Here is a 23,750-nt window from a genome sequence, read left to right as displayed (position 1 = left end):
GATTCAAACGTTCCACAACATGAGTCACGTCAGCCTATTACCTACCTGTACATTCTATAGATTCGAATACGTTCAATTATCATTAATTACTCTTTGATCTTATTTCATTGAAAAACTATTCGATCTAAATTATGTCAAGTATAACGATTCCAAGATATTCAAACAAATCCAGGATATAACTATTATCCGTGGAAAATATAAAATACGTAACGTTACAATGATATACGCATAGTTATAGAACAAGTTCGAAAAGTACATGCAACAATGATTTATAAAGCATCGCACATCTTTTCTCATAGATGCAAATCCCAACCGACCGACTTCACACCTTTCTTCTTTGTATCCTCTTAACAATGCATTTTATAACGGCTAGGCCATGAACCGAGTTGATTTTTAAGGAAGCTGTTTTCGCATCTAATGCGTCGAACAATTAATATTGAATAAGATCAAGTTTCGTTAATGGCTCTTTCTAAGGCTTGCATTCCTAATTATGATAATCGAAGAGTGTCCCATTATCTCTTAACAAATCACTGGGATAGGTTACTCATTCAACGATGACCTAATCGTTATTAATTACTTGAAGATCAAATGTAATCGTATTTGTAAGACGATTGATTCAAATCATACCTGTCTCCCTTGCAAAGACCAGAATCTTCAACGGCCCAATCAACGTAAAGACCAGGCATCTCGTCTCTTGGTCCAGCACCGAAACGAGGACTCTTTGGATCGGCACTGACTTCGACGGCATGTACGGTGACTTGCGTCGACCCGGAAATGCAGCTAAGATGATAGATTTGTAATAAGCGTGACAAATTCAACTCGAAGTGGTCTAAACCTAAATCTAAATTTGTCTCTCTCTCTCTCTCTCTCTCTCTCTCTCTCTATCTGTCCACCTCTACCTCTATCTCTATCCATCTATCTCTATCTCTGTCGAGTTACTCAAAAGATTACGATGTAAAATAAATAAAAGACAATGGGAAGGGGATAACAGTTGTTGCCTTACAGGATCTTTTCTAACAGCCTGTAGCTTGGTCGTTCGTAAAGTATTCATCATGCTGTCTCATCGTGTGCTGTGCGGAATGTAAAGGATGGAAATAAATTTCGCATAGGTCTTCGAGAGCAATTGCGTCACGAGACAAACGTACTGACGTATACCTAGGTAAAGGTAGATGATACGAAGAGACGAACCAACCTGTATATGGTATCATTTTTCCGTTTCTCTTGGGTTTCTGCCAATTCCAACGCCGTCTGAAGAGCCCTGCTCTCTTCCCGTAGAGTCAAAAGCTCGAGTTCTTCGCGACCTAGCCTGTATTCCAGTTCTGCTTGTTGTATGCGAACGTCGATGTTACTGAAATAGCAATCGAGGAGCGAACTTCAATTTTCTCGACTTACGGAAACGAACTTTTCTTGATGCTTTCTCCACGAGAAACACCTGATACGAGTTTCTATTTTCGTTCGTTGAACTTTAGACGTACTTGAAAGAATAAAAAAAGAGAAGGAAAGAAAAACGAAAAAAGCGAAAGAAAGAAATTTACGAAAATATTAACTCCATCGCCTTACTCGGTTATATCCAAACGTTCCAAAGCAAGTTTAAGATTCTTTATAGCCAATCTCTTGTTGTCTGCGTCACGTCTTAGCCTTTGAAGTCTTTCCTCGGTAGCTTTCCTGTCAGCCTCGGTCAAGGGTGGTGCAGCACCATTTCGCAAGGCTAGTCGGTTGCTCAAGCTATTGCACAATTGACCCTTCAACCTATAAAAAGAAGAAGAAGAAAAACGAAAAGAAAGAAAGCAGAAAAAAATAACAATGGACTCGATGCAGGATGAAAGGTTCTTTGTAAAAGGAAGAGAAGGAAGAAGTCCACTTACGTCTGTATAATATTTTCCTTATCGCGAAGGGCTACACGAAGGGCGTCGAGTTCTTTATAATGATCTTTATTACGGTGACCGACGGCAGACGTTATCCCACCAGCTAGACTACCACCCTTCTTTCTTCTTGGCGTTGTCGAAAGGGATACTTCGATGCTCGCCATCTGAACAGATCAAATATAACTCCGAGTTAGGATCTATCCCGATTTATGTTTACCGATGATTGATAAACGGACACTAAAGTTTATTTATTAATGCGCATTAAACTATATATGATTTTATAATTTTTAATAATAGCGTATCGTCAGACAAGTTTTTGTACTGTAGCGCGCGTATGTATATACGTATATCTGTAAGTATATAAATAATTATTATATATATATACGGATAAGTATTAAAAATAAAAAATATATTAACGATGAAAAGCTCCATGTAAAACTTTATGATGATAATAATAATAATAATAATCGGCGAAAGTTCATGCTATTATTTGTTCAAGGCTATAAAAAAGAAAAAAGAAAAACAAAATTTTCCATTTTCTCTTGGAAAGAAACGACGAGGAAACGTTCTCTCTCGAATCTCTTCCGTGATAGTAAAAGAGTCTCCCGTTGATGGTAATATCATTGTTCTGATTCTCTCATGCTTTTCTCCCCACCGTACCGAGAGTACGTTAGTTTCCGGGAAGCTTCAGAGACGGCCATTAGATATGGGAACCTGTGCACGCTTTCATGAAGGGAAAATAATACTCTCTCGATGCACCTACTATATATAAAAGTACATAGATACCTATTTATCCGACTTTCGTTACTACGAGATCTTTTCTGATCAAACTCGAAAAAAAATTGTCTCTGCTCGAGTTTATCTCCCCCCCTCTCTCTCTCTCTTCTTTGTTATCGTACATGCAATATCCGCCGATAAAGTTGTATAAACCAATATAAAATCTCTTTTACATCGTAAGAAATTTTGATATTAAAAAGAATCATAAAATAGATTCATCGAGATCACTTGAAAAACATTCCGAGCGAACTTTCGAACAAATATACTTTGACGAGAACTTTTCTTTGTATACCAACAATCGTTTAATTTTTCTCCGAACATAGTGTTTCATTACTTCATTTTTATATTCTTTCTGGAAACTTCCTTTTGACTTAAGAGAGAGAAAAAGAGATGAATTTTTTATTCGGTATATCTTACAAGGAAAAATGTTACTATTAGATCGAAATAATTTGTAAAATATTCCAAACGCATAGTCGATTTAATTCTTCGAAAATGAAAGGAACAAACGCTTAAAATAATAAATTCGATAAAGAAAATCATTAATATTAATTGACAAATTATCGTCTCAAAGGATAAAAGATAAGTCGAGCCAAACGAAATCAATTTTTTTTACAAATTCTACTTCATGAAATTGAGGGCATTCGAAGGTAACAAAGAAAAAACGAAACAAGAAAAATGAGAAAAAAAGAACTTTGAAAATGGAGACTACTGATATAGGACCTTAACACTTTCAAAGGAATAACAGCTTCGTAAGAGAGAGAGAGAAAGGGAGGGAAATAGAGTTGGGTGTACCTCAGCATTTTTATGACTGGTACCTGTTTCGCAAAAGAACTCAGAGGTACATCGAGCCGTCCCTGAGTAGGTGGTAACCACGAGGGAAGAACAAAAAGCCTGATCTTTTTGTAAAAATAATCGAAAGACAAAATCGAGAGAAAGTTAACGAGCGAAACTTAGGAATACTTAATGAATTAAGAATACCATATGTAGGCACTTGACGAATGAATTTTTATCTTTTTTTCTTTTACATTTTTAACAGATAATTAGAAAAATAAAAAGTTACAACTAGAGGGCAGGAGAAAAATGAACGTTGTTTGAAAAATCGTTGGTGTAGAAAATTAAGGGGAAAAAAAAAGTTATGCGATGGCGTATTCGACGCCATTGCGTATATAGTGATGCGGGTTCCCAAACGCGAGTCGGGCTTTCTTTGCGTCCCGCATCTGCATATAAATCACTGGTTGAACGGCCTTAAGATCTCCCGTGGGGGCTATCGCCGAACCGCCAATAAAAGCGGTCCATCGCCTTCGCCTTTACTTTTTTTTTTTGTTCATTTTTTGTTCATTCCTTTTCTTTCTCTTTTTCTTTTCTTTTCCTACCTCTTCCTTTATCCTCGAAGAAGAAGGAGGAGGAGGAGAAGCAGAAGAAGAGTTACACCTCGATCACGTTTTAAACGACAGTCGACTGTAAACAAACGGACGTGCACGTGTCCGTACGGTAAAACTCTCATCATTCTCATTGTCAAGACTAACGAGGGTAGAATCAGGAAATTCAACAAATTGCGACGATTATAAACTACTTACGACTTTTGCTTAATCAAACTTCCTCGATACTGAGACAAAAAAATTGAGAAAGGATTGAAATTTTTAAAGTTTTTTCTAACCCTTCAGTTATAATCAGAATTAGCATAAAGTTAGACAATTTGAATTATTGATAAATATTTGTCTATTCTTGATCGCGTATAATAGCTAATAAATATGTAAGAATTATAATGACGTGCTATTTAGAAAAAAGAAAAAAGCAAAAAAACATAAATATTGCGAGACCTATGACGAAAGTGCAAGAAAATTTTTTACACTCACCGTATCTCTCTCGACAGGCCGAACGGATTTTACCACTTAAAGTACAGAATTTACGAGCAAAAAAACTGGATAATTCGTTAAATACGTTCCACGTTCTTTGACAGTTCTTCTCGTGCGTACGTAAGTAGCTTGTACGGTTTGCTTCCGCGTTCGATAAGTTCACTCAAAGGGCTTAATCGCGAAATCCGGCTTCGATGAACTTTATGACGAATATATTACCTTCGCCTCCAAGGTCTCCAGTTGCGCCATTCTCGGCTCCAATAGTTGTTGCTGGGCACCGGTATTGGTATGTAGAGCGGTCTGAAAGAAAGTAGTTATTGTTGACGATAAATAATAGTTCCAACAGAGAGCGGGAAATTTACAAAAAATAGCAAGTGTAATCCGTAGCAATCCTGACAAGTGAGTAAAGCCAAGTAAGACTTTCAAAGAAAATAATTTAATTTAAACTATTGTTCGCTTCTCACCACAAATATCGAGCGAAAGTAAGAATGTTCAAAGACACACTTAGACAGACTATATGACTATAGTTAAAGAATTAGGTCAACGTGCAGGACGCGCGATGACCTTTCGCACTGTCCAACAAAACCAGTAACGAACGACGATTACGACGAGCCCTGATCCTTTCGAGAACGATATTAGATTCTTTTCTATTCCGCGTATCATATTTTTTTCAATCTCACAAAAGCATAGTAAAATAGATACGATTTAAAATCAATGTAATCCGCTTCGAAGGGAGCCTCCTTAAAGTGCATCCTCTGCTTCCACTAAGAAGATCAACGAGTTGTGATTCTCACAAATCCTTGTGATTCATCTACGCCCATATAGTATGCGCATAAGCATGTGTATACATGTGTGTGTGTATATATATATATATATATATATATATATATATATATATATACACACACACACACGAATACACGCACACATATATATAATATGCGACATATGCAGTGCCGTTTTCGTTACGAACCGTAAAATTGCATGGCAAGTCGACGTTTGTCCACGACTCCCCCTCCTTCATTGAAGTTTCTCACGGAAACAAGATAATGTCTACCTTTCGTATCTTTTCGTTAAATATCGTTCGACATACCTACCTTCGATGACAATTATAGGATCGATCTGTTAAGGCGACCTCCAATGTCGATACGTTGTTTCATTACACAGGAGAGACATGTACTCGTGCTTGCGAGTGCGTTCGCGTTTCGAGAACATAAAAGTAAAAGGAAAATATTATAACCGGCGGCTATCTTTACTCCGTTAACTCAGCTAAGTCGAGGTAAGTCTAACGATCGTTAGGGGAAATTAATTTAATTCGATTCGATTCGATTCGATTCGATTACGTGAGATTTATAATAAACGACGGACAAATGAAATTAATTTATTCGTGATTTCGCACAGGCAATCTCTCGTATAATAATCGAAAATGTGTACTTGTATGATTTTTCTATCGATATAATAAACTCTGACCGATTAAATCTTATAAATCACAATCGAATAAAAATATGTTCGTTCGATTGAACGGTAGACGTTTAAATGCTCGTTTTATTTTCAAGAGAAAAATATATTGTGTGTGTGTTCGTATATGTACGTGCGTGCTCGCACGATTTGCGAGCGTAGGATGTGAGAATGCACGCGTGCGAATGGTGCACGTAGGACGAGCATAAAAGCACGAGGAAGAGACGAAACTTTAATTCTGGAACAGACACAACAACGGAAGGAAACAAAATATGATAGTTGATAACGACGTAAAATATTCGCAATTGGTTTGAAAAATATTCCATTAAACAAACGGATGACGAGGTGTATGTGCGTATGTGTGTGACCACCAAACAAAAATGAAGCATTATCTTTGTCGTTTCTTTTTTTTTTTTCTTATTTTATCTTCGAACCAGATTTTCTCTCCGTAAATGGCTTTCATGCCACACTATTTCCTTTTATTCTCTACTCTAAAAACCGGTGCCTCCATTTTTTGGCCAGACCTTCCTTGGCTACACTCTATAATTATGATAACTACCTAAGGTCTTTCTATTAAATCGAGGAATTTGCGGACTCGGCAATTTTCGGTTCACGTGACTTTGAAAATTCGAAGGGCTGATGCAAGTTAACACGCTGATACAAAAAAAAACCGATTTTGCAGACGAATCCGTCTATTCGTTTAATATTTGTCGTCATTTCTTTTATAGATAAAAAATATAAGAAAATTCATAGAAAAACTTTGAAACTTTACTATTACTAAAAATGTTATATATCAAAAATAACGCGAATGCATCAGACTTTACTTATAATAATTATCTAACGATTTTCTTGTTGAAAGTTACATCAGCTTCGGTCGTCGCGCATAGTTTGGTGCATCTAACGATAATCATCACGCCTACGGCTCGAAACGATCGAAAGTAGTATTGTTCGCGCAACTTGGAAAATATCTTAGCACTCTTTCGCTTTATAACAAATACACGCGTATCGACAAATAATCGCATATAACATAGAACTCACCAATGAGACCGATCGTTGCTCCAGTTTAACACCACCGCGATCGTCTTTATCGTCGCCGCAATCCGTCGTGTAAAACAATACGCTTTTCTTCGAACCTCTGTAATGAAAACAAAAACAAAAAAAAAAGTATTTATCATAACAGAATAATCATTTAGTCTTAATAGTCCGTAGGATATCTCGTTAGGACACCGTTAACGCTCTAAGATCTTTGTTTATCTCGACGAGAGAATTTCGAAAACGATCGAAAGTCTTTAAAACATAAATCTTTTTAGAGTACGAGTTAGAGAAGATTAACGTTCACGAGCGTGTAACGCATAAATTGATACGATTATCGACTCGACGATGCGAACTCGATGACTTAACGCGATAAACTTTGATAAACTCGTTAATTTTCTGTAAGCTCCCACCTGGAGATGTTGACGAATTCGCGCCACGTAATACGATCGATATCCGAAACGAAATAAAAGAAATAAAAGGATGGAAATATAAAATTAGCAAAAGGGTCAAAGGTTAAAGACGAAGTACCGTCGAAAGACAAACGATGTCTATGCGTTTAAAGATAATCACACCTGAGTGCCTTCCCATTCCTGCTGAACGGTTGACGTTCGGCGAGCGTGGCTGGACCGGTGTAAACCCGGCTCTCGCTCATGGCGAAGATCTCTGCAACATCGCACCTCGTCTTCTTAATCGGCTCACGACGAGGACATCTGTAACCGAGAACCGAGTATATTCCCTCGAGACGAGTCGAGTCGAGTTTCAACCAAGGAATCTTACAATTTTTTTAACATTCGTCTTTACCTTTCAAACATGATCCAAGAAATGATTACTTTAGACACCTATATATGCCATTAATTTATATATATATGTGTATGTATGTATATATACATTAGTTCGCGCGACAATTATTTGATTTAAATCGATCAATCGTAATTTTGCTTTTATCGCGAGACGAAGAAAACTTAACTTTATACATTTTTGAAAACGTAAAACTATAACACACTGTAATACAGATAATACGAAGACGTCGATGGTTCTTGATAAGAACAATTTGATCGAGCATTGTTCGATTTTGTTCATCGCTAGTCGATATCGGAGATAGGCTCGATGTAAGACGCATTAATCATTAAATTGTACAATTGCATAGGTTTAGATAAATAGTAAGATAAAAAAAATATAGAATTAGTTACGTATCGACGAATAGAGATGATCCCATTTTCCAGGATGAGATCGATTCTATTCGGAGGATTTTCGCGAAGAGGAATTACACGGAGGGACCAATGAGAGACAGAGGAGCAGGATCAAGGAGACTGAAGAAGGAGAGATAGAGAGACGCTTCGACCCCGACCCCGACCCGTGGGCCCGAGAGAAGGCCCATTATTCGAGAGCGAGTGAGTGAGCGAGCGAGCGAGCGAGAGAGAGAGAGAGAGAGAGAGAGAGAGAGAGAGAGAGAGAGAGATGGAAGCACGAGGAAGGATAGGAAAAGAGAATGATAGAGGTTAAGCAAGGCGAGCGAAGAAGGCAAGAGGGCTTCCTCTCTTTTCTCATCCGGCTCTCTGATCGCCCACAGCAGCGAACGTATGTGTGCACAATGCGCGCGCGCGCGCACACACACATATGCATCTAGCAGAGATTTAACTTACATTAAACTCGCGCACCTCCCTTTTCCCATTGTTCCCCTCTTATGCGAGTTAACGTTCAATCTATACGTTAAACCGTCTGCGACAAAAATTCAAACCAATTTTTCTCTTTGTTTTTATTCGTCTTCTAAAAATATATAATTAATAATCGAGGAGGAAGAAATATATTTGATACGCGCGATTAATCAATGAATAAGTTAATGATTAAAAGAGATAAAAGAAAAGGGACGATGTGATATGTTTCGCTCGGCCTAGCGAACGAAGAGTTTGGAATTAAAGGGAACGCGTGCGAAGGGAAAATCTTTGAAATATTCTCTAACGGTCGAGTAACATCTGCCGACAGGTGCCTAGGGCGTTACGCTTAGCTGTGCAACCCCCTCAACGAAAGGTACGGAAACTTTTCGCCTCGTTGCGCATCGCGTTATTCCCACCGAAACTTTTCGTTTCGCGAGAGACCCTTGCAGCCACCCCGCCGTATACGATCGGGCATGATTCGTATCGCCATTTAACTCGAATATAAAATTATTAAAAGTACAAGGGACAACGGTGGTTCTCCTTCTCTCTCTCTCTCTCTTATAATCGCGAGATCAGAGTCCATTCCGTCTATTCCGATTAAAGCGATTAGCTCTACCTAGAAAGAAAGAAACTTTAAAACGGATAACGATCTCGGGTCGAGTAAACAGTATTCTAATCGATTCTTTGGATTCCTTCGACGATGTATATCGATATTTTCTCGAGAAGGAACGTATCGCTGCGAGTGCAAGTAGTAAAGCGTAAGCAAGTAAGGGATAAATTTGAAAAATAAAGCGATTCGAAGTTTATCGAAGCGATCCGGATCCGGTTTGCCAGTTTTGTGCTCCTCGAAACTCGACGTAAGAATATCGATGCGTCTACTCGTGCTTCGAACTCGGTTCGGTAGGCGATCGCCGAACGTCCAACCGCTATAAATTTCAAGGCGCTATCTTCGACGAGCCGACGCCACTGGTCTTCCCAGTATTTTTATTGGCCCTTTTCATTGGGATCGAGAAGATCCAGCGGTCGTTTATTTGCCCGTACGTTCGGCGTACGACGACAGCGACGTTCCTTTTCCGGGGTGAATCCGACCTTCGAAATTCGCATTATTCTTTGCGGAGTGAAAAGTGAGAAAGAGAGGAGGAAGAGATCGTAAACGATTTCTTTTATCAACGATCCTCCCCCTGTCTCGCGCTCGCTCCTCGATACGACTCCGAATCGAATAGCATCGAATCGCCCCAATCGCTTTCGTCGAGTTTGTCAAAGGTACCGAATAACGATATCATCTTAGAAGGGTTGAGCGCCTCGCCGGAGCGGTAAGACGCCATTAAAGCGGTAGCGCAGCCCTCTCCCGATCTTCGCGCTACCATCTCCCTCGAGCTTCATCCCGTCGTTCGCGATAAAAGAGAATCGTCGAGGAGGGCTCGCTCCCTCTCGGTAAGATGTCTCTCGTTCAAAAATTCTCCAACGTTCGAAGCATGCTCGAGCAGCAAGTAGCGGCGCTCTCTCTCGACGCTCGCCGCCCTTAATTCCTCCGATCTACGTTCCTCCTCGAACTCCCTCTCGATCCTACGAATTTCCTCGTCCCTTATCCTCCGACGTTCGGCGATCATTCGTTCGAGATCCTCGCGATATCTCAATAGCGCCCGTCTCTTGGCTTCGGCCGTTAATCGAAGAGTTCTCTCGTCTTGGGCCAGTCTCCTCGTGGTCTCCTCGGCGAATTCCCTGTCGCGACGTAGGAAGTTAAGCTTGCAGAGTTCCGTCAAGCTGATCTGTTCGTTCAAAGAGTCGAGCAGTTCCAGGCTCCTCCCGGACCTTGCGTTCCTCTCCTTCCGATCGTTGATCGCTCGGTCCAGCTCCATCTCCAGCAGGACGAGTTCCTCGAGGAGGAGTTCCCTCTCTCGCTTTCTCGCGTCCTCCTCGAGAATCGTAGAGAGCAGCGATGTAAGAACCCGTTCTCGTCGTTCCTCGTGCTCGCTCGCTCGGCTCCTCGCTTCGTTCGCCCTTCGTTCGATCTCCCGCGAATATCTCTCCCCGTCCCTCTTTATCCTCTCCTCCTCCTCCCTCTCGTTCGCCCTACGAATCTCCCTCAGCTCCGCGACCATCCTCCTCTCCTCCGCCCTCTCCGCGCGCAGTTCGAGTTTCCTCTCCAACGTCCTCGACTTCTCGCGCTCCTCCAACCTCCTCTCGACCTCCTCGAGGACCTCTCTCTCCCTTAGCCCTTCCTCCCTCCGTCTCTCTCGCTCCTCTTTCTTCCTCGCCTCTCTCTCCGCGAGCTCGCAGCTCGCGCGCTCTCTCTCCTCGGCGATCCTTCGAAGACGACGACGATCCTCCTCCTCCGACTCGATCGACGCGCGCAATCTATTTGCCTCCGTCTCCAAACGACCCTTTGCCATCTCCAAACTCCTCTCGGCTTCCTTCGAAGCGATCTGTAACTTCAACGACTTCTTCCAATAAGCTCGCTTCAGCTCGTCCTCCAAATTCGCGATCTCTTCCGCGTACTCGCGATTTCTCAAATTTGACGAAAGTAATCTTGCTCTTCCGTCCACCCGATCGTCTCTCTCCATCGTAAATATCGTGCGAAGAAGTTCGGATCAAAGAAAATTAGTAAATATTGTGCTAATCGGCGTATAGATCGAAGCTACTTTACGTGACCGTGTGTTTACGATTATTCTATTTGTTTACTTTCCACTCGTCGATGTAGGCACGAGTAACATTGCGAGGTTGTTCTGAAATCGAAAATTTGTCAAATTGTAGAAAAATCTGTAGCAGACGGGCCAATTCGAGAAAGCAATGCGTCCTCGTTCGAAAATGTTCTATTTCGCGCATTCTCACTCACGTCCGCCATTATTCCCTCCTACGCTGCGTCATTTGAATCGAACGTAATTCGCGCGCATTAACCAACCGTCGAAATGAAACGAGTAGCGAAGTGACAAAACTCGACGAGCGATAGAAAATCGTTAATTGTCGAATCGTACGATCAATGATGGTGCGAAGAAAGACGATGCTAACGAATTAAACAAAGATATCACTTACTTTTCATTCAAACGAAATCCAGCGAATCGACTGCGACATCTCCACCCTTTTCCATCTCCTTCTTCTCCTTGTTCCACAAAAATCTTCTCTGTTCTTGTCCGAATTCGCACTTCCTTCGAGGATCGTGACGGTCGATCACTCCTACTTGCTTATTTATTACATAAATCCAGTTGTAAATTACGTAAATCGAAATTCAGCTAACGCGCACGAACGTACGAGGCGATGGTTCGAAAGCGACTAACCGGCTTTCCTATCGCGCCGACGCTACGTAGTCACAGATGGCGCTTTACAATAAATATTGTCCAATCAAAAGCGAGTATTTAGACGAAACGACATTCGTATCTCTACCAATTTTTAGTGGGAATTACAAAGTTTCTTTCGAATGTCGCATTATTTTTTTTAACGAATCAAAAATATTATAAACATACGACACGCGCATTTTATTTAAATAGCTCAGCTACTTTTGTACTCAAACCAATATATTTTGTCATATATAACCAATAATTTTTTAATATTTCTATATCAAAAGTCAAAAAATATCTCTTTTCTACGTGTAAATGTGCCAAGATTTTTCTCATCTTCCCGCTACTTTTTAAGTTAATTTCTTTAACAAAAAATATTTACGATTTACATCTTCGGTATTACATATAACGCGTAATTATCGTGGAGATATTACAAAAACTGGGAATAAAAATATACGAAAGAATCTAAAACTAACGATTAGATTATCTTATTTATTTAATGATCATTGGCCTATATACAGAAAAAACAGGTACTTTGGTTACTCTCTGAGCAGCCATAAAAAAAGGTTTCATGATTGTTACCTGTTTTAACAAATAATGATGAGCTGTTACTAATGTAATCTCATAAATATATTTTTTTACTCGTAAATATCTTCTCTATCTGCAACATAACGCACTATAAGTCCAGGCGTTAATAATTTTTCCGCGTCCATATCAGGAATCTCAAATCCAAATTCGTCTTCTACAGCCATAATAACCTCTACATGATCCAAGGAATCAAGACCCAAATCATTTATAAAATGAGATTCCAAGCACAACTGTAATACAGACACAGTTCAGTAATAGATTCTACTAAATATGATATATATATATATATCGTTAAGTATGCAGATATTATGCATAACTGACATATAAAATAAATAAAATACAACTTAGTTTTCAATATGATCTTTGTTATATCTTATTCTATCAATACGATACCTTTATATTCTATATAATATGATACGACATGATATAATGTAATATATATATACACGTACATATATATATAAATGTTATTATATATAAAAGCAATATTAATATGTTGCCAATTTTTCTGATTAAACATAAAACTTATATGTACATGTCAGTGATGCACAAGCAGCACGACTCAAGCGAGGTACTAGCCAATTCTTTTTCCCAGGAAGTTATCTTCTAAGATATTTCTATAAATGCATCATTAATATTGTAACAAAAACTATATGGTACAAAAGTTATATCTTGTACCACTTGGTAATTCCAATTTATCTCGTAAAACGCGACCGTTTACAGAAATATCTTATTAACAAAATTTAAAGCATTACTTCTTATAGCAGACAGATACCTTCTTGGGATCAATTTTATCATACAAATTGAGTAATAAAAGCACCCGCTGACGAATTATATCAAGTGTTAATGGAGGCTTGGAGCTGTAGAGGCGCACCTGCTTGACTCGTAGCTCTTCTATATCCTGCAAAATAATGTCTTTTTACAGAATAAAATATTTTATAACCTTATCCGCAGTAACTTTGTCATAGGCACGAACTACTTGTAATACACGTTCTTCGATATCCTTCACTGTTGGCTTTGTCTTATATGTACGAACAAATCCAATTCTAACCTAAATATATTAAATATATTAAACGCTACGCATATAACCAAATTGCCCTTAATTTCAAAAGACATTATCTCTTAGATTTTTTAAAAGATTAACAAATTGTTTCTTCCTCGTGTATCAGATTGTATAAACTTAACTTACGAAGAATATAATCCAAAACACTCGAGAAAGAAAATATACAATAATTTTATTTATACATCGAAAAATCACTTGTGCGTACAAAGTATATGATACATGTAAAATGATATCTGATTTTTGAAAACTTTTTAAATCGTACGATTCTTATATAGGACAAAAGAGTAATGTTTGAAACAATGATAATGTTTCGTGACAGGCATATCTCGGAAAAAAATTTTCAAAATTTTAAGTTATATAATATATGTATTAAAACACGTATCAGATCAAATTATTGGAAAAGCTCGTAGGTTTTGTATAGTTATTACGAGTGTTTACCTGCGATATAAAAGGTACGACATGTTCTCTTGAACGGTTAAGTAATTTTCCGTAACATGTAAGTTGTCCGCTAACTCCACATAAATGCAACCGGACGACTGAATTTCTAAAGACACCGGTATTTCTCGATAAAAGACGTGCAATAGCATAGGACGCCATTTTCCTATTCGATGAATGAAAGGTAACCGGGCTCTACGAAGTTTATCTACAGTCAAAGATCAAATATGAAAGTGATATGCAATGACTGAAGAAAATTTGATTTGACGCGCTATCTAGCGGTACATTTTCAAAACCTTAATCGATTGAAACGTTGGTAACTATGTATATTATTAGAACTACGTGATTCAGAAAAAATTATGCGACTAAAGTCAGTCGATATTTTGTAATTTAGTACGGTTTAAATTCGATACGATCGATCTGTATAATTATTTGTATTTAATTATTGATAATTGTAAAGATAAATACATGTTATCGGATCATTAATCAATTAAGATTAAGATTAAATTATTAAGATGTAAAATAAACGCGTAAGAATTCTTTTAATTATGACGTAGATTCGTAAATAATGGCGGTATAAAATTGATGTCACTTAAATATATAAAATTCGTGAAATCTTGTTTAATGTTTAAAGTCAGTTACAAATATTTTATTTCCAATAATTACAAATCAGTTTTACGTACGTAGCAATTATAAGAGCACGATTCGTCCTTGTACTATATATTTCTTGTACTTATAAGCAGACAAATCTCTCTAATAACATTTTGACGATCAAATTTATTGATTTTCAAATACAAACTTGATAAAACTGTCAAATTATTTATATATTAAAGAATTTATTACTTTAATGGAAAAGAAATTTTATAAAAAATATTTTCTCCTAAAAAATCATTATTTTTGGGTAACAATTATAAGTTATACATCAAAACACAGTCATTCCTTAGAACGAAAACATTTTTAAATACACATTTGGAAGCCATATGCCGATGATGTATAAACGAACAAGCAATGAATCGTATACATTTATATATATTATGAAATAATTAAAATTATTTTACATTTTCCTTTTTACTCTGAGACGTAAAAATGAGAGACAATTTATAATTGATAATAAATAATAATAAATGAACTTATAATAATAAGCAAAAAATTAAATATTGTAATAAATATTTTTATTGGTGGTTTTACCACTAAAACGAAAAGTATCAATCCGTATATATTAGATGATTGTTTAAAATGTTATCTCTTTAACATAATACATAATAATTGTATATCTGGTCTCATTAGTAAATCAATGTGATAGATAATTTGATGTGTTTATACATTATGTCTAACTATTGTATTCTTGGGTTATTTAAATAAAATAAGTTTAGAAACGAAAATACGTTCAGCAGGGTACGCATTCTCCCTCTTTCCTAAAAGACTATGCAACAAAATCTACCACCTGTCTTAAGTAATACTGAATTTCGCTTTAAAAAAAATACTTATCTATAATACAATACGCGTTAGAAAAAGGAACACTCTCTTGATATTTTTGATGAATTTTGGAATAACGAGACGTATTAGAAAAATTAATATGAACAATTGCGTAGAAAAAATGTCCTGGGATTATTCACAAAATGACTTTTCATATTTTGAATATATAGAATACGTCATTCTCTATTTATGGGTAAGTAAAGAGGCACATTAATTAAGAGTTAACAATCGTTTGTATTTTTAACGCAACGAATAGTTTGGATAATATTATGTGTATAATGAATACAAGATGGAATTATGTGAGAATACGGAACTGAACTTTGCATTAATATATAATTATTTTTAAATAATTTTACACGAGAGAAGAAATTTTCCAACTTTCTTCCATTTTCGCATATCTTTCCTTAATAAAATTTTTCTATATCTGTTCAATCTTTGGAAAAAAAAAGAAAAAAAAAAGGAAAGAAAAAATGAGAAACGAAAAAAGATAGAAATTTTAGGAATATTTTTCATCCTCCGAGACGAAACAGACAGAAAAGAAAATAGCATCTGTGTCTCTACTACATATACACAACTGTTATAATTTATTTTAATTAAATTACCTTTTAAAAGAGTAATTACTTACAAAATAAAAATGCAGAAAAAAATTCAAAGTTCGTACCGCGCTCTCAATATTATCTTCATCCATTATTACATGTGTTTTTATCACCACATTAGTGCATTTTTTTTCTCTTTTTTTTTTTTTTTTCTTTTTTTTTCACATTCGGCAATAAGACAAAATTCATAGCATATGTTGTTTTGAACGATTCATTGGTAAAAACCATTTGTGACCGTGACCAAGTTAATGCGTAATAAATTTTGTATTATTACCTTGTCATATTCGTTGAAATATCTCATGCTATCCATCAATGTCTTTTTTTCTTTTTTCATTTTTTTACTTCTTTCTTTTTTATTTTTTTGTTTTTATTTTTTTTATTTTTTTTTTATTTTTTTTTTATTTTTATTTTTATTTTTTATTTTTATTTTTTTTTTGTTCAAGTGATAGATGCACGGAAATTTCAATTCCCTTCACTTCTCAATATTTTTTATAACATGAATGACCCCAGTATGCTTCTAGGCCCCATAAAAAAGCAAATTGGGGCACGAGAAAAATGTTTATCACTTTACCTATTTTTAACTTTGTATATTTTGACCACGAACACAATAACATTTTAATATATGACTCAAATCATACAGACATTTTTTACTTCAGTTCTTTTAAAAGTTTTATTATTTGTTTCATGGAAATGAACGCACTTCGATTGTTCTCTATAAATAAATTAAATAATATCATGAGGTAATAAGACATTTTTCCATTCATGATAATGAGAAAGCTAAGGAATCATTTGAAATTGTAAGGTTAGTATGCATAATCGAGTGACAGTTGATCCATGGGTTACCCTTCATGTTCTATGCTTCGTCTAAGCAAACCCATGAATCACCTATTTCTTCCAGATCTGCATATTGACCTAGAGCATGGCCGCATTTCATCTCAGAATTTATGAATTTCAATTTATTATTTCTACAATTTTTTTATGATCATAAACCAAATACAAAGTATTTGATAATTATATATCAGAATGAAAAGGGGTTTCCCTTCATCATACGGAAGTAAAAAGTTCATATGTACTGGAATCTTCCATTCCTTCGTTACTTTGACAAAAGTCGCGCGCGCGCGCGTGGTGTGTGTGTATTATATATTATATTATATTATATATATATATATACATATACATATATATATACATACATACGTATATATGATATATATATCTTTATTTTTGGACAAAGAAAAAAATTGGAAGAAAAAAGAAAAATACCACAAAAAGAAACCAAAAAAAAAAAAAAAGAAAAAGGAGAAAGCATTAAATTTAAGGACTGACTATAAATAATATCTTACCATACCTTTTTATCGCATAAAAAGGATAATATTATCATACCTCTAACACACAAAGAACACTTGCTATACAAATAATTAATATCCAAACAAAAAATATTCTCATGAATTATTTGATGCACTAAAACGAACATCAAAGAACTAACTAAATAAAATAAAATGTACACTTTTTAGTATGTTAATATAAAGTCAATCCGAAAATTTAATGACTTTATCAATATTTCTAAATATTTCACAGAATTATGTAGCAAGAATGTAAGATTGATAGCAAGATAAGTATCATATGAACCTTCTTAATTATTTTTGGCTACATATCTGGAGTATGACCATTTTAATTACATGGAGTAAATATTTTATTATTGGATCGTGGTTCTATCAATCAAATTCATGCGATATATTAGAATTTGTTGTTAGAACCAGAATCTTGATCAAGCACCAATAAATATTATTCGATTCATTGTACTAAATGTTTAAACTTGAAAAAAAGTCTACCTAATATAAATGATTCACTTTCTAACAGTATGTATTTGTTTGAAATTATTAAATTGAACATTTTCCAAAATTAAAAATCTTTCTATGTGATTCAAAGAATCTTACAAATATCGAAGAATCATATATGACCTCTCATACAACATCCCTAACAATATATAGAGGAGATTCACAAATAATACGGTCATCATTGAAATTTTGCGTGTAATACATCTTCAAGTTCAACGTAAGATAAGTGGGTACTTGTGAATTTTACCTTTGAAAAAATACACAATGACAAAACTTATCAGATCTACTAGCTTACTCAAAGAAACATTCTTCCTTATGCGATTTCTATTTAGTAAATAATATATTATATTACTGGTGCTTGAACACATCTTTATGCATATAAGGCACTGTAAAAGATATAAACTGTACTCTCTTACAAAAAACGCTAGAACTGTATGGCAATCGTTGATGTTTGCTAGGAGCAAGACGCGAATATCCGATGTCTATAAGAATAATATATACGACGTTTATATCATACAATTATGATCGAGATGGTTGCAGACAAAAATTTTCGAGGAAACTTTTGTTTCCTCGAAGACTTCTTGAAATGAGTATTTTTGTGGCGAATAACAAAACACCGTTAAATTTATTCCGGTAACGAAGAAAGTAAAAAACGAGAACGATGAGAATATAAAGTTATCAGGAAATTGACAAACAACTGATCACACTTACGAATTTACCAAACACAATGATCGTGTAACCAAACGATAATTCGACATATAATCGTTATTATTTTGACACTGCGTTTTGCGTAAATTTATAATACTCATGCGCGTATTCGTTCAAGAACGAAATATAATATGATAGATAGTATGAACTTTTTTTACAATGTATCTCGTCTCGCTCATGAATCACGTGTTAAAAAGTTACAACATCAGTTTTCTTTTACAGTGCCTCAAGGCAATAATATAAATTATCAATCCTACATATTTAATTCTTTAATTCCAGATAATTACTTATCGATATTTCCATCCATAATATTATTTTTGACCTGAATGCTAATGTGTATCCCATCTCCAGACGCACCTTTGTCCTTTTTGGGTTGTGAGTTAGAAGCATTATCAAGCCCTAACTTACTTAACGTGCGTAAAGCTGTTAGTGCTGCTTGATTACGACTCGCGTTCGCTGTTGGGCCATTACCATGACATACTTGCGGTGGATCTGTGCTCAGTGTTACAAGCGATAGATATTCCTTGTGTATCGATGCACCCTGCAAAGATTTTCGATATCGGATGACATTGCTATTTGACATTTTACGATAAGCTCAATAGAAGTTTCATACTTGTTTCGTTACCTTGGGGAAGTCACTAAATTCAACATTGAAATTAAATAATTGCGCTAAATATTTTAACTGATCTTTCGGAGATACTCCGGAATTTTGTTGTTGTCCACGTAACTCTTCGGCGATCACTTGAACGCTAGGTCCATTCCCTACTTTAGATTCTTGACCACCATCCACCAGTAGCAAGCCAGGTACCAGTTGACGTCCGATAGTACCTTAACGAATACAAAGAAAAAAAATATCTTTTATATACATCACAAAAGATATCCGATATTCTATTAATTTCGAAAAGAAAATTAATAGAATACAATCGATTGTAACTATATAAAAGTTAAAAGATATGACAAAATCGACAAAATTTACATCGTATTACTTTCAAAAAGATACAAATCTTTTTTACCTCCTACAGGATGACTCTGAGTTTCGTTCACTTGATCATCTTCGAGAAAAGTGACCTTTCTCGGTTTGGTCTCGGTATTTTCGGACTCTCCAGTTTTTATGGATGGTTTGGTTGGTTGTGGTTGCGGTTTGCTGTATCCTAATTTTGCTAAAAGAGCCTCGGCTGCGGCTCTTTTAGCTAATTTCTTATTAGGGCCGTATCCGCAAGCAGAGTGTTGTCCTGTCGTTACTTCTATTATAAATTCTCTACGTCGTGGGGCGCCCTTTTCCTCTATAAGATTATAAACGGGTTCTCTTTCGCGTTTCGCTTGTTGAATTTGAACAAGCCGTGAGACTGGATTAAGTTCATCTACAGCATCGGATTCGGCACGTGGATCTTGATAAACCTTTATCAAATTTCTTGATTTTTTCTTCGTTGCGGGAGGCTTACGTTTCACATTTGACAACCGATTTTGAACGTTCACGAGTAACGGTGGAAGACGCTTTAATTCTTCTAACATTAATTCCGCTGCACGTTTTTTTGAAACCTGAATAAAACATTTTTATCATTCATTTTTATAAAATTGTTTTAACGCGTCATACCAAGCATGCATACTTTTTTCGAAGATCCTTCTCCAACGGTAGACTTATCCTCCACAGTACACTTCGTCACGAATACACGAATATGAGGTTTACCACTTTCGGATATAACTTCGAAACTAACAGGCAGACCACGTTTCAATGCTGTCTCATGGACCAACGATACCGGACTTTTCAAATCGGCATTTGGATCATCGATTCCAGTTAATATTCCATTTCCATTTGTACAATTACTCGATACCTCTTCTGGTAATGGTAACTGACGTAATTGTTCTAATGCTCTTTTCGCCGCGTCATGTCGTGCTAATTGTCCTGTCACACCTCGGCCAGTGAACTCTCGCTCGCCAACCTACAAATTTCATACACGCTTTACTTGTATACTTGATACGCTTCGCATATGTCGTGTGAAAATGAAGTGAGATTCTGGTAATTTCAGAAATATATAAGTAAAAATGTTGTGCTTTTTTTCACCGGTATACCTTTAAAGTAACGATATACATTGCTGGAGTCTCTGTATGGTACCCATGATTAGGAGGCAAACTGGAATGTAATATTCGCGGATAGTTGGTGAATCCATATGTGACTACTGGCTGTAGACCTGCCGGAGGAGCTTGTCTAAAGGTGTAGACTGTAGGTTCTCCTCTCTTCATTGCCAACGCATTTAATTCTACCGTTGCCGGTACGTTTCCTTTAAACGAAGATAAAAAGAAACCGATAAGTTTAATAAAAACACACGATTGAAAAAATTCCTAATTAAAAATATACTTAGAAAACTTCTATGATCTCTGAGAATACACAAATATACGACTACCTGAACCAGGTGGACATTTCCCCGAATAACCGACTCTCATCGCTTTCGTAGGTTTTGGTGGAGGCTGTCTATACCAAGTCTTTCTTAATGCTTCAGCGGCCGCACTGTGTTGAGCCTTCTTTATGCTAGGTCCATCCGCCACGTATTCCTCTTCCCCAAGTTTTAACGTTACGGTAAATCTTTTTTTGTGCGCCGGTCCTTCTTCATTGGTCAGTCTATATTGATGTTGAATTTTATTAAATCGTGCTAACTCATTTAGCAAGCACATTGGTGTTTTTTCTTTCATGTTTGCCAAAGCTGGATTGTTCACATTGGCATGATTTTGCTGCGATGGACTATGATCCCTGGTTTCTCCGTTACCCTTGTTCGTAGGTGCTTTAGGTTGTTCCATGATTTGTTGCTGCTGCTGCTGCTGCTGCTGCTGTTGATGTTGCTGATGTTGTTGATGTTGTTGCTGTTGTTGCTGTTGGACATGTTGTTGTACTTGATTCTGTTGATTATTCTGTTGTTGCTGAAATTGCGTCGGTTGAATATTTGGGTTTTGAAGGGTCACGGAGACTGTGTTTGTCTGATCCTTTAAACTAACACTGACCATAGTACCTGGATAAAAGACTAAATATTACAAACAATGATTAACTCATTGAACCAAGAAGTTCTGATGGTTTGTTATACTATATTTATATGCAATAGCATATTTCATGTATAAGAAAGTGAATTTCACATAAAGAAAGTAAATAAATAAAAAAGAACACCTTTGAAACCTATATCAAATTATTATTCAAAGCTTACCATTGGAATTATGTGCATTCATACTCATCAACATTGGTTGTCGTGGATTTCCATGTGGTGGTCCATGGTGTTGCATGTGATGTAAATGTTGTTGATGGGGGGGCATGGGCAGTATTTGTTGATGTGGATTCCGATGCGGTATTGGATGCTGAGGCTGATGTAAAGGGGCCATACTTGCCTGCTGCATGGGGCGCATTGGTCCTCCCATTCTTTTAAAAATAATAAGTTATAAAAATTCAGGAAAATGTAAGGAAATAATGGACAACATTTAGAACTTATTTTATTTAAAAAATACTGGTAAATCATATATAATACAAATTATAATATTCATATATTTTTAAATAAAACAAACCAAAACTTATATCTATTCACTGTAATACCAACCTATTGTGATCTCTAAGTTGATTTTGCATTGAATGGTGTTGATGGCGTAACATCTTGTAAAAATCTACAAAAAAAGAAAGAAAAAGAAAAATAGAAAATATCAAATTATTGCTTTTCCAAATAGGAGTCAAAACAAAATGACACATTAAAAAATGAAAGAACTTGACAGAAAAAGAACTTCGAGTAATACACGAAGCGTTCGAGTATTTAATAGAAATAAAAATTAAACATACTGTATTTGAATGTCAGAGGAAATAAAGTTTAGATGGTGAAATAAAATAATAGAAATGATAAGTACTGTTTCGAGTCGTTTTTAAACCATTAACCGGTATCTCCCTCATTCAACGTGATTGTTCTTAAGTAAGCACCCACAATCGTATAATATAATGAACACGAAAATGATGCTCATAAATCACTCCCATTATTGCAATGACGCTAATCGTTTTAAACGCAATTTAATCTATAAATAAGTCAGTCGATAGACGTTGGGCTTGGCCCGGTTTTAACGAACACGGAAGTATACGATACGAAATTTCTTACCAAATATTTATTCTATTTCACGAAAATGATTTCGCTTGGATTAACAATGAAATATAGGTCGAAACAGACCGTGTTACTTTAGCGAACACTCCCAGGCCCTTTGCACAGCTATTGGCAAACAACAAAGAAAAGTAGTCTGTAGACTAAAATGCGGCCATTTTGATGTGAGACTGTCGACCAACGTTTCCTGACCCTTCATGACTAGAGACCGCCCCGCTTTACTGATTTTTACAATATCGATACTATCGTTCTCGTTCTCGTTCTCGTTCTCGTTCTCGTTCTTTAGAGTCGAACGAGAACTGGAACAGAACGAGATATTTATGAGGAAATAACCAATCACGCGCAAGGTATATTCGGCAAAATGGCGTCTCTTCCTAGATTATAACCTATCACGATACAGTATAGAAAATTTCATTTATTCGCGCTAATAAAACGTTTGATAATTACGATTAACATATTCTAATAAAAGTTAACATTGTTATTATCAAAAAATATTGCTATTGATAAGTAATTTCTTCTTTTTTCGTTAAAAGTAAATAAAAAAAAAAGAGAGGAAGAATTTTCTAAAACGAAATTTATCGATTCAAGTTCCCTTATCATTCTCAACAAATTTGAAGTTATATATTTAACGTTTCATTTAATCCTCGTATTATCGATACCTCTATTTATATTGTTATCCATAGCAAAGATTGTGTACCATAATAATTTTTTGTTAGATCAAACTATATCTTCACGACCAGAATAAAAAAGATCGTAGTTTCAAATTTTCCAAATTATTCAAGTAATTATTTCAATGATATTTATTTAGTGATTATCACACAAATTCAATTGATATTTTAAAAACTAATATATTTATGATTTTTTAATCATCATTCTTTCTATTGTGCCATTTAGAACTATTATTATGGTAAGAACAAATGCATTCTTCGAACGTCTCTCTGTATTGCTTTCTTTTTTTTTTTATATTCTCTTTTATAAACTTTAGTGTGTATTTAAAGATTCTTTCTTTC

The 23,750-nt window shown here is 35.9% G+C and overlaps 4 protein-coding genes across 14 annotated transcripts in view; all 4 read right to left on the bottom strand.

Annotated features, from left to right (window-relative positions):
- Positions 1-12,097, bottom strand: part of LOC127068959 (uncharacterized) — a 14,280-nt gene extending 2,183 nt beyond the window's left edge. The window contains exons 1-8 of one of the 4 annotated variants that reach the window (XM_051005441.1): positions 11,680-12,097; positions 7,564-7,701; positions 6,995-7,091; positions 4,718-4,798; positions 1,866-2,029; positions 1,561-1,749; positions 1,193-1,348; positions 628-780 (exon numbers count right to left, since the gene is read on the bottom strand). In XM_051005441.1, the coding sequence (XP_050861398.1) occupies positions 628-780; positions 1,193-1,348; positions 1,561-1,749; positions 1,866-2,029; positions 4,718-4,798; positions 6,995-7,091; positions 7,564-7,643 (920 nt within the window). In that variant the 5' untranslated portion in view covers positions 7,644-7,701; positions 11,680-12,097. Of the gene's footprint in view, positions 1-627; positions 781-1,192; positions 1,349-1,560; positions 1,750-1,865; positions 2,030-4,717; positions 4,799-6,994; positions 7,092-7,563; positions 7,702-7,792; positions 7,938-8,181; positions 8,314-11,679 lie in introns of those variants that run through there. The other 3 variants (XM_051005439.1, XM_051005440.1, XM_051005442.1) reach the window with 3 other exon arrangements.
- On the bottom strand, positions 10,023-17,013 carry LOC127069187 (trichohyalin-like). The gene is given in 8 exon segments (XM_051005963.1): positions 10,023-11,238; positions 11,329-11,372; positions 12,599-12,739; positions 13,285-13,410; positions 13,453-13,560; positions 16,294-16,549; positions 16,731-16,791; positions 16,965-17,013. Coding segments are annotated over 8 exon segments (1,998 nt in total). The 3' UTR covers positions 10,023-10,025.
- LOC127068978 (acyl carrier protein, mitochondrial-like) lies at positions 12,394-14,226 on the bottom strand. 2 transcript variants are annotated; one of them, XM_051005501.1, is made up of 3 exons: positions 14,011-14,226; positions 13,285-13,410; positions 12,394-12,739 (listed from the first exon to the last, which is right to left on the bottom strand). In XM_051005501.1, exons 1-3 carry the CDS (start codon positions 14,167-14,169, stop codon positions 12,560-12,562), a joined length of 465 nt encoding a protein of 154 aa, XP_050861458.1. In that variant the 5' UTR covers positions 14,170-14,226; the 3' UTR covers positions 12,394-12,559. The 2 variants fall into 2 exon arrangements, with proteins under 2 accessions (XP_050861458.1, XP_050861459.1); XM_051005502.1 differs by lacking the exon at positions 13,285-13,410 and adding an exon at positions 13,453-13,560 and having other exon boundaries at positions 14,011-14,225.
- LOC127068954 (double-stranded RNA-binding protein Staufen homolog 2) lies at positions 16,429-22,972 on the bottom strand. 7 transcript variants are annotated; one of them, XM_051005427.1, is made up of 9 exons: positions 22,810-22,972; positions 22,201-22,264; positions 21,817-22,025; positions 21,025-21,639; positions 20,696-20,904; positions 20,233-20,565; positions 19,639-20,164; positions 19,239-19,453; positions 16,429-19,166 (listed from the first exon to the last, which is right to left on the bottom strand). In XM_051005427.1, the coding sequence occupies exons 2-9, from the start codon at positions 22,251-22,253 to the stop codon at positions 18,909-18,911; spliced, it is 2,418 nt and encodes an 805-aa protein (XP_050861384.1). In that variant the 5' UTR covers positions 22,254-22,264; positions 22,810-22,972; the 3' UTR covers positions 16,429-18,908. The 7 variants fall into 7 exon arrangements, with proteins under 7 accessions (XP_050861384.1, XP_050861385.1, XP_050861383.1 ...); XM_051005428.1 differs by having other exon boundaries at positions 21,028-21,639; positions 22,741-22,963; XM_051005426.1 differs by having other exon boundaries at positions 22,741-22,962.
- Between the last annotated feature and the right edge of the window lie 778 nt (positions 22,973-23,750).

Source organism: Vespula vulgaris, chromosome 14 (assembly GCF_905475345.1).
Source record: "Vespula vulgaris chromosome 14, iyVesVulg1.1, whole genome shotgun sequence".
Taxonomy (NCBI): Eukaryota; Metazoa; Arthropoda; class Insecta; order Hymenoptera; family Vespidae; genus Vespula; species Vespula vulgaris.
The sequence above is the reverse complement of the archived record's forward strand: the minus strand, read 5'-3'. Positions and strand labels throughout refer to the sequence as shown.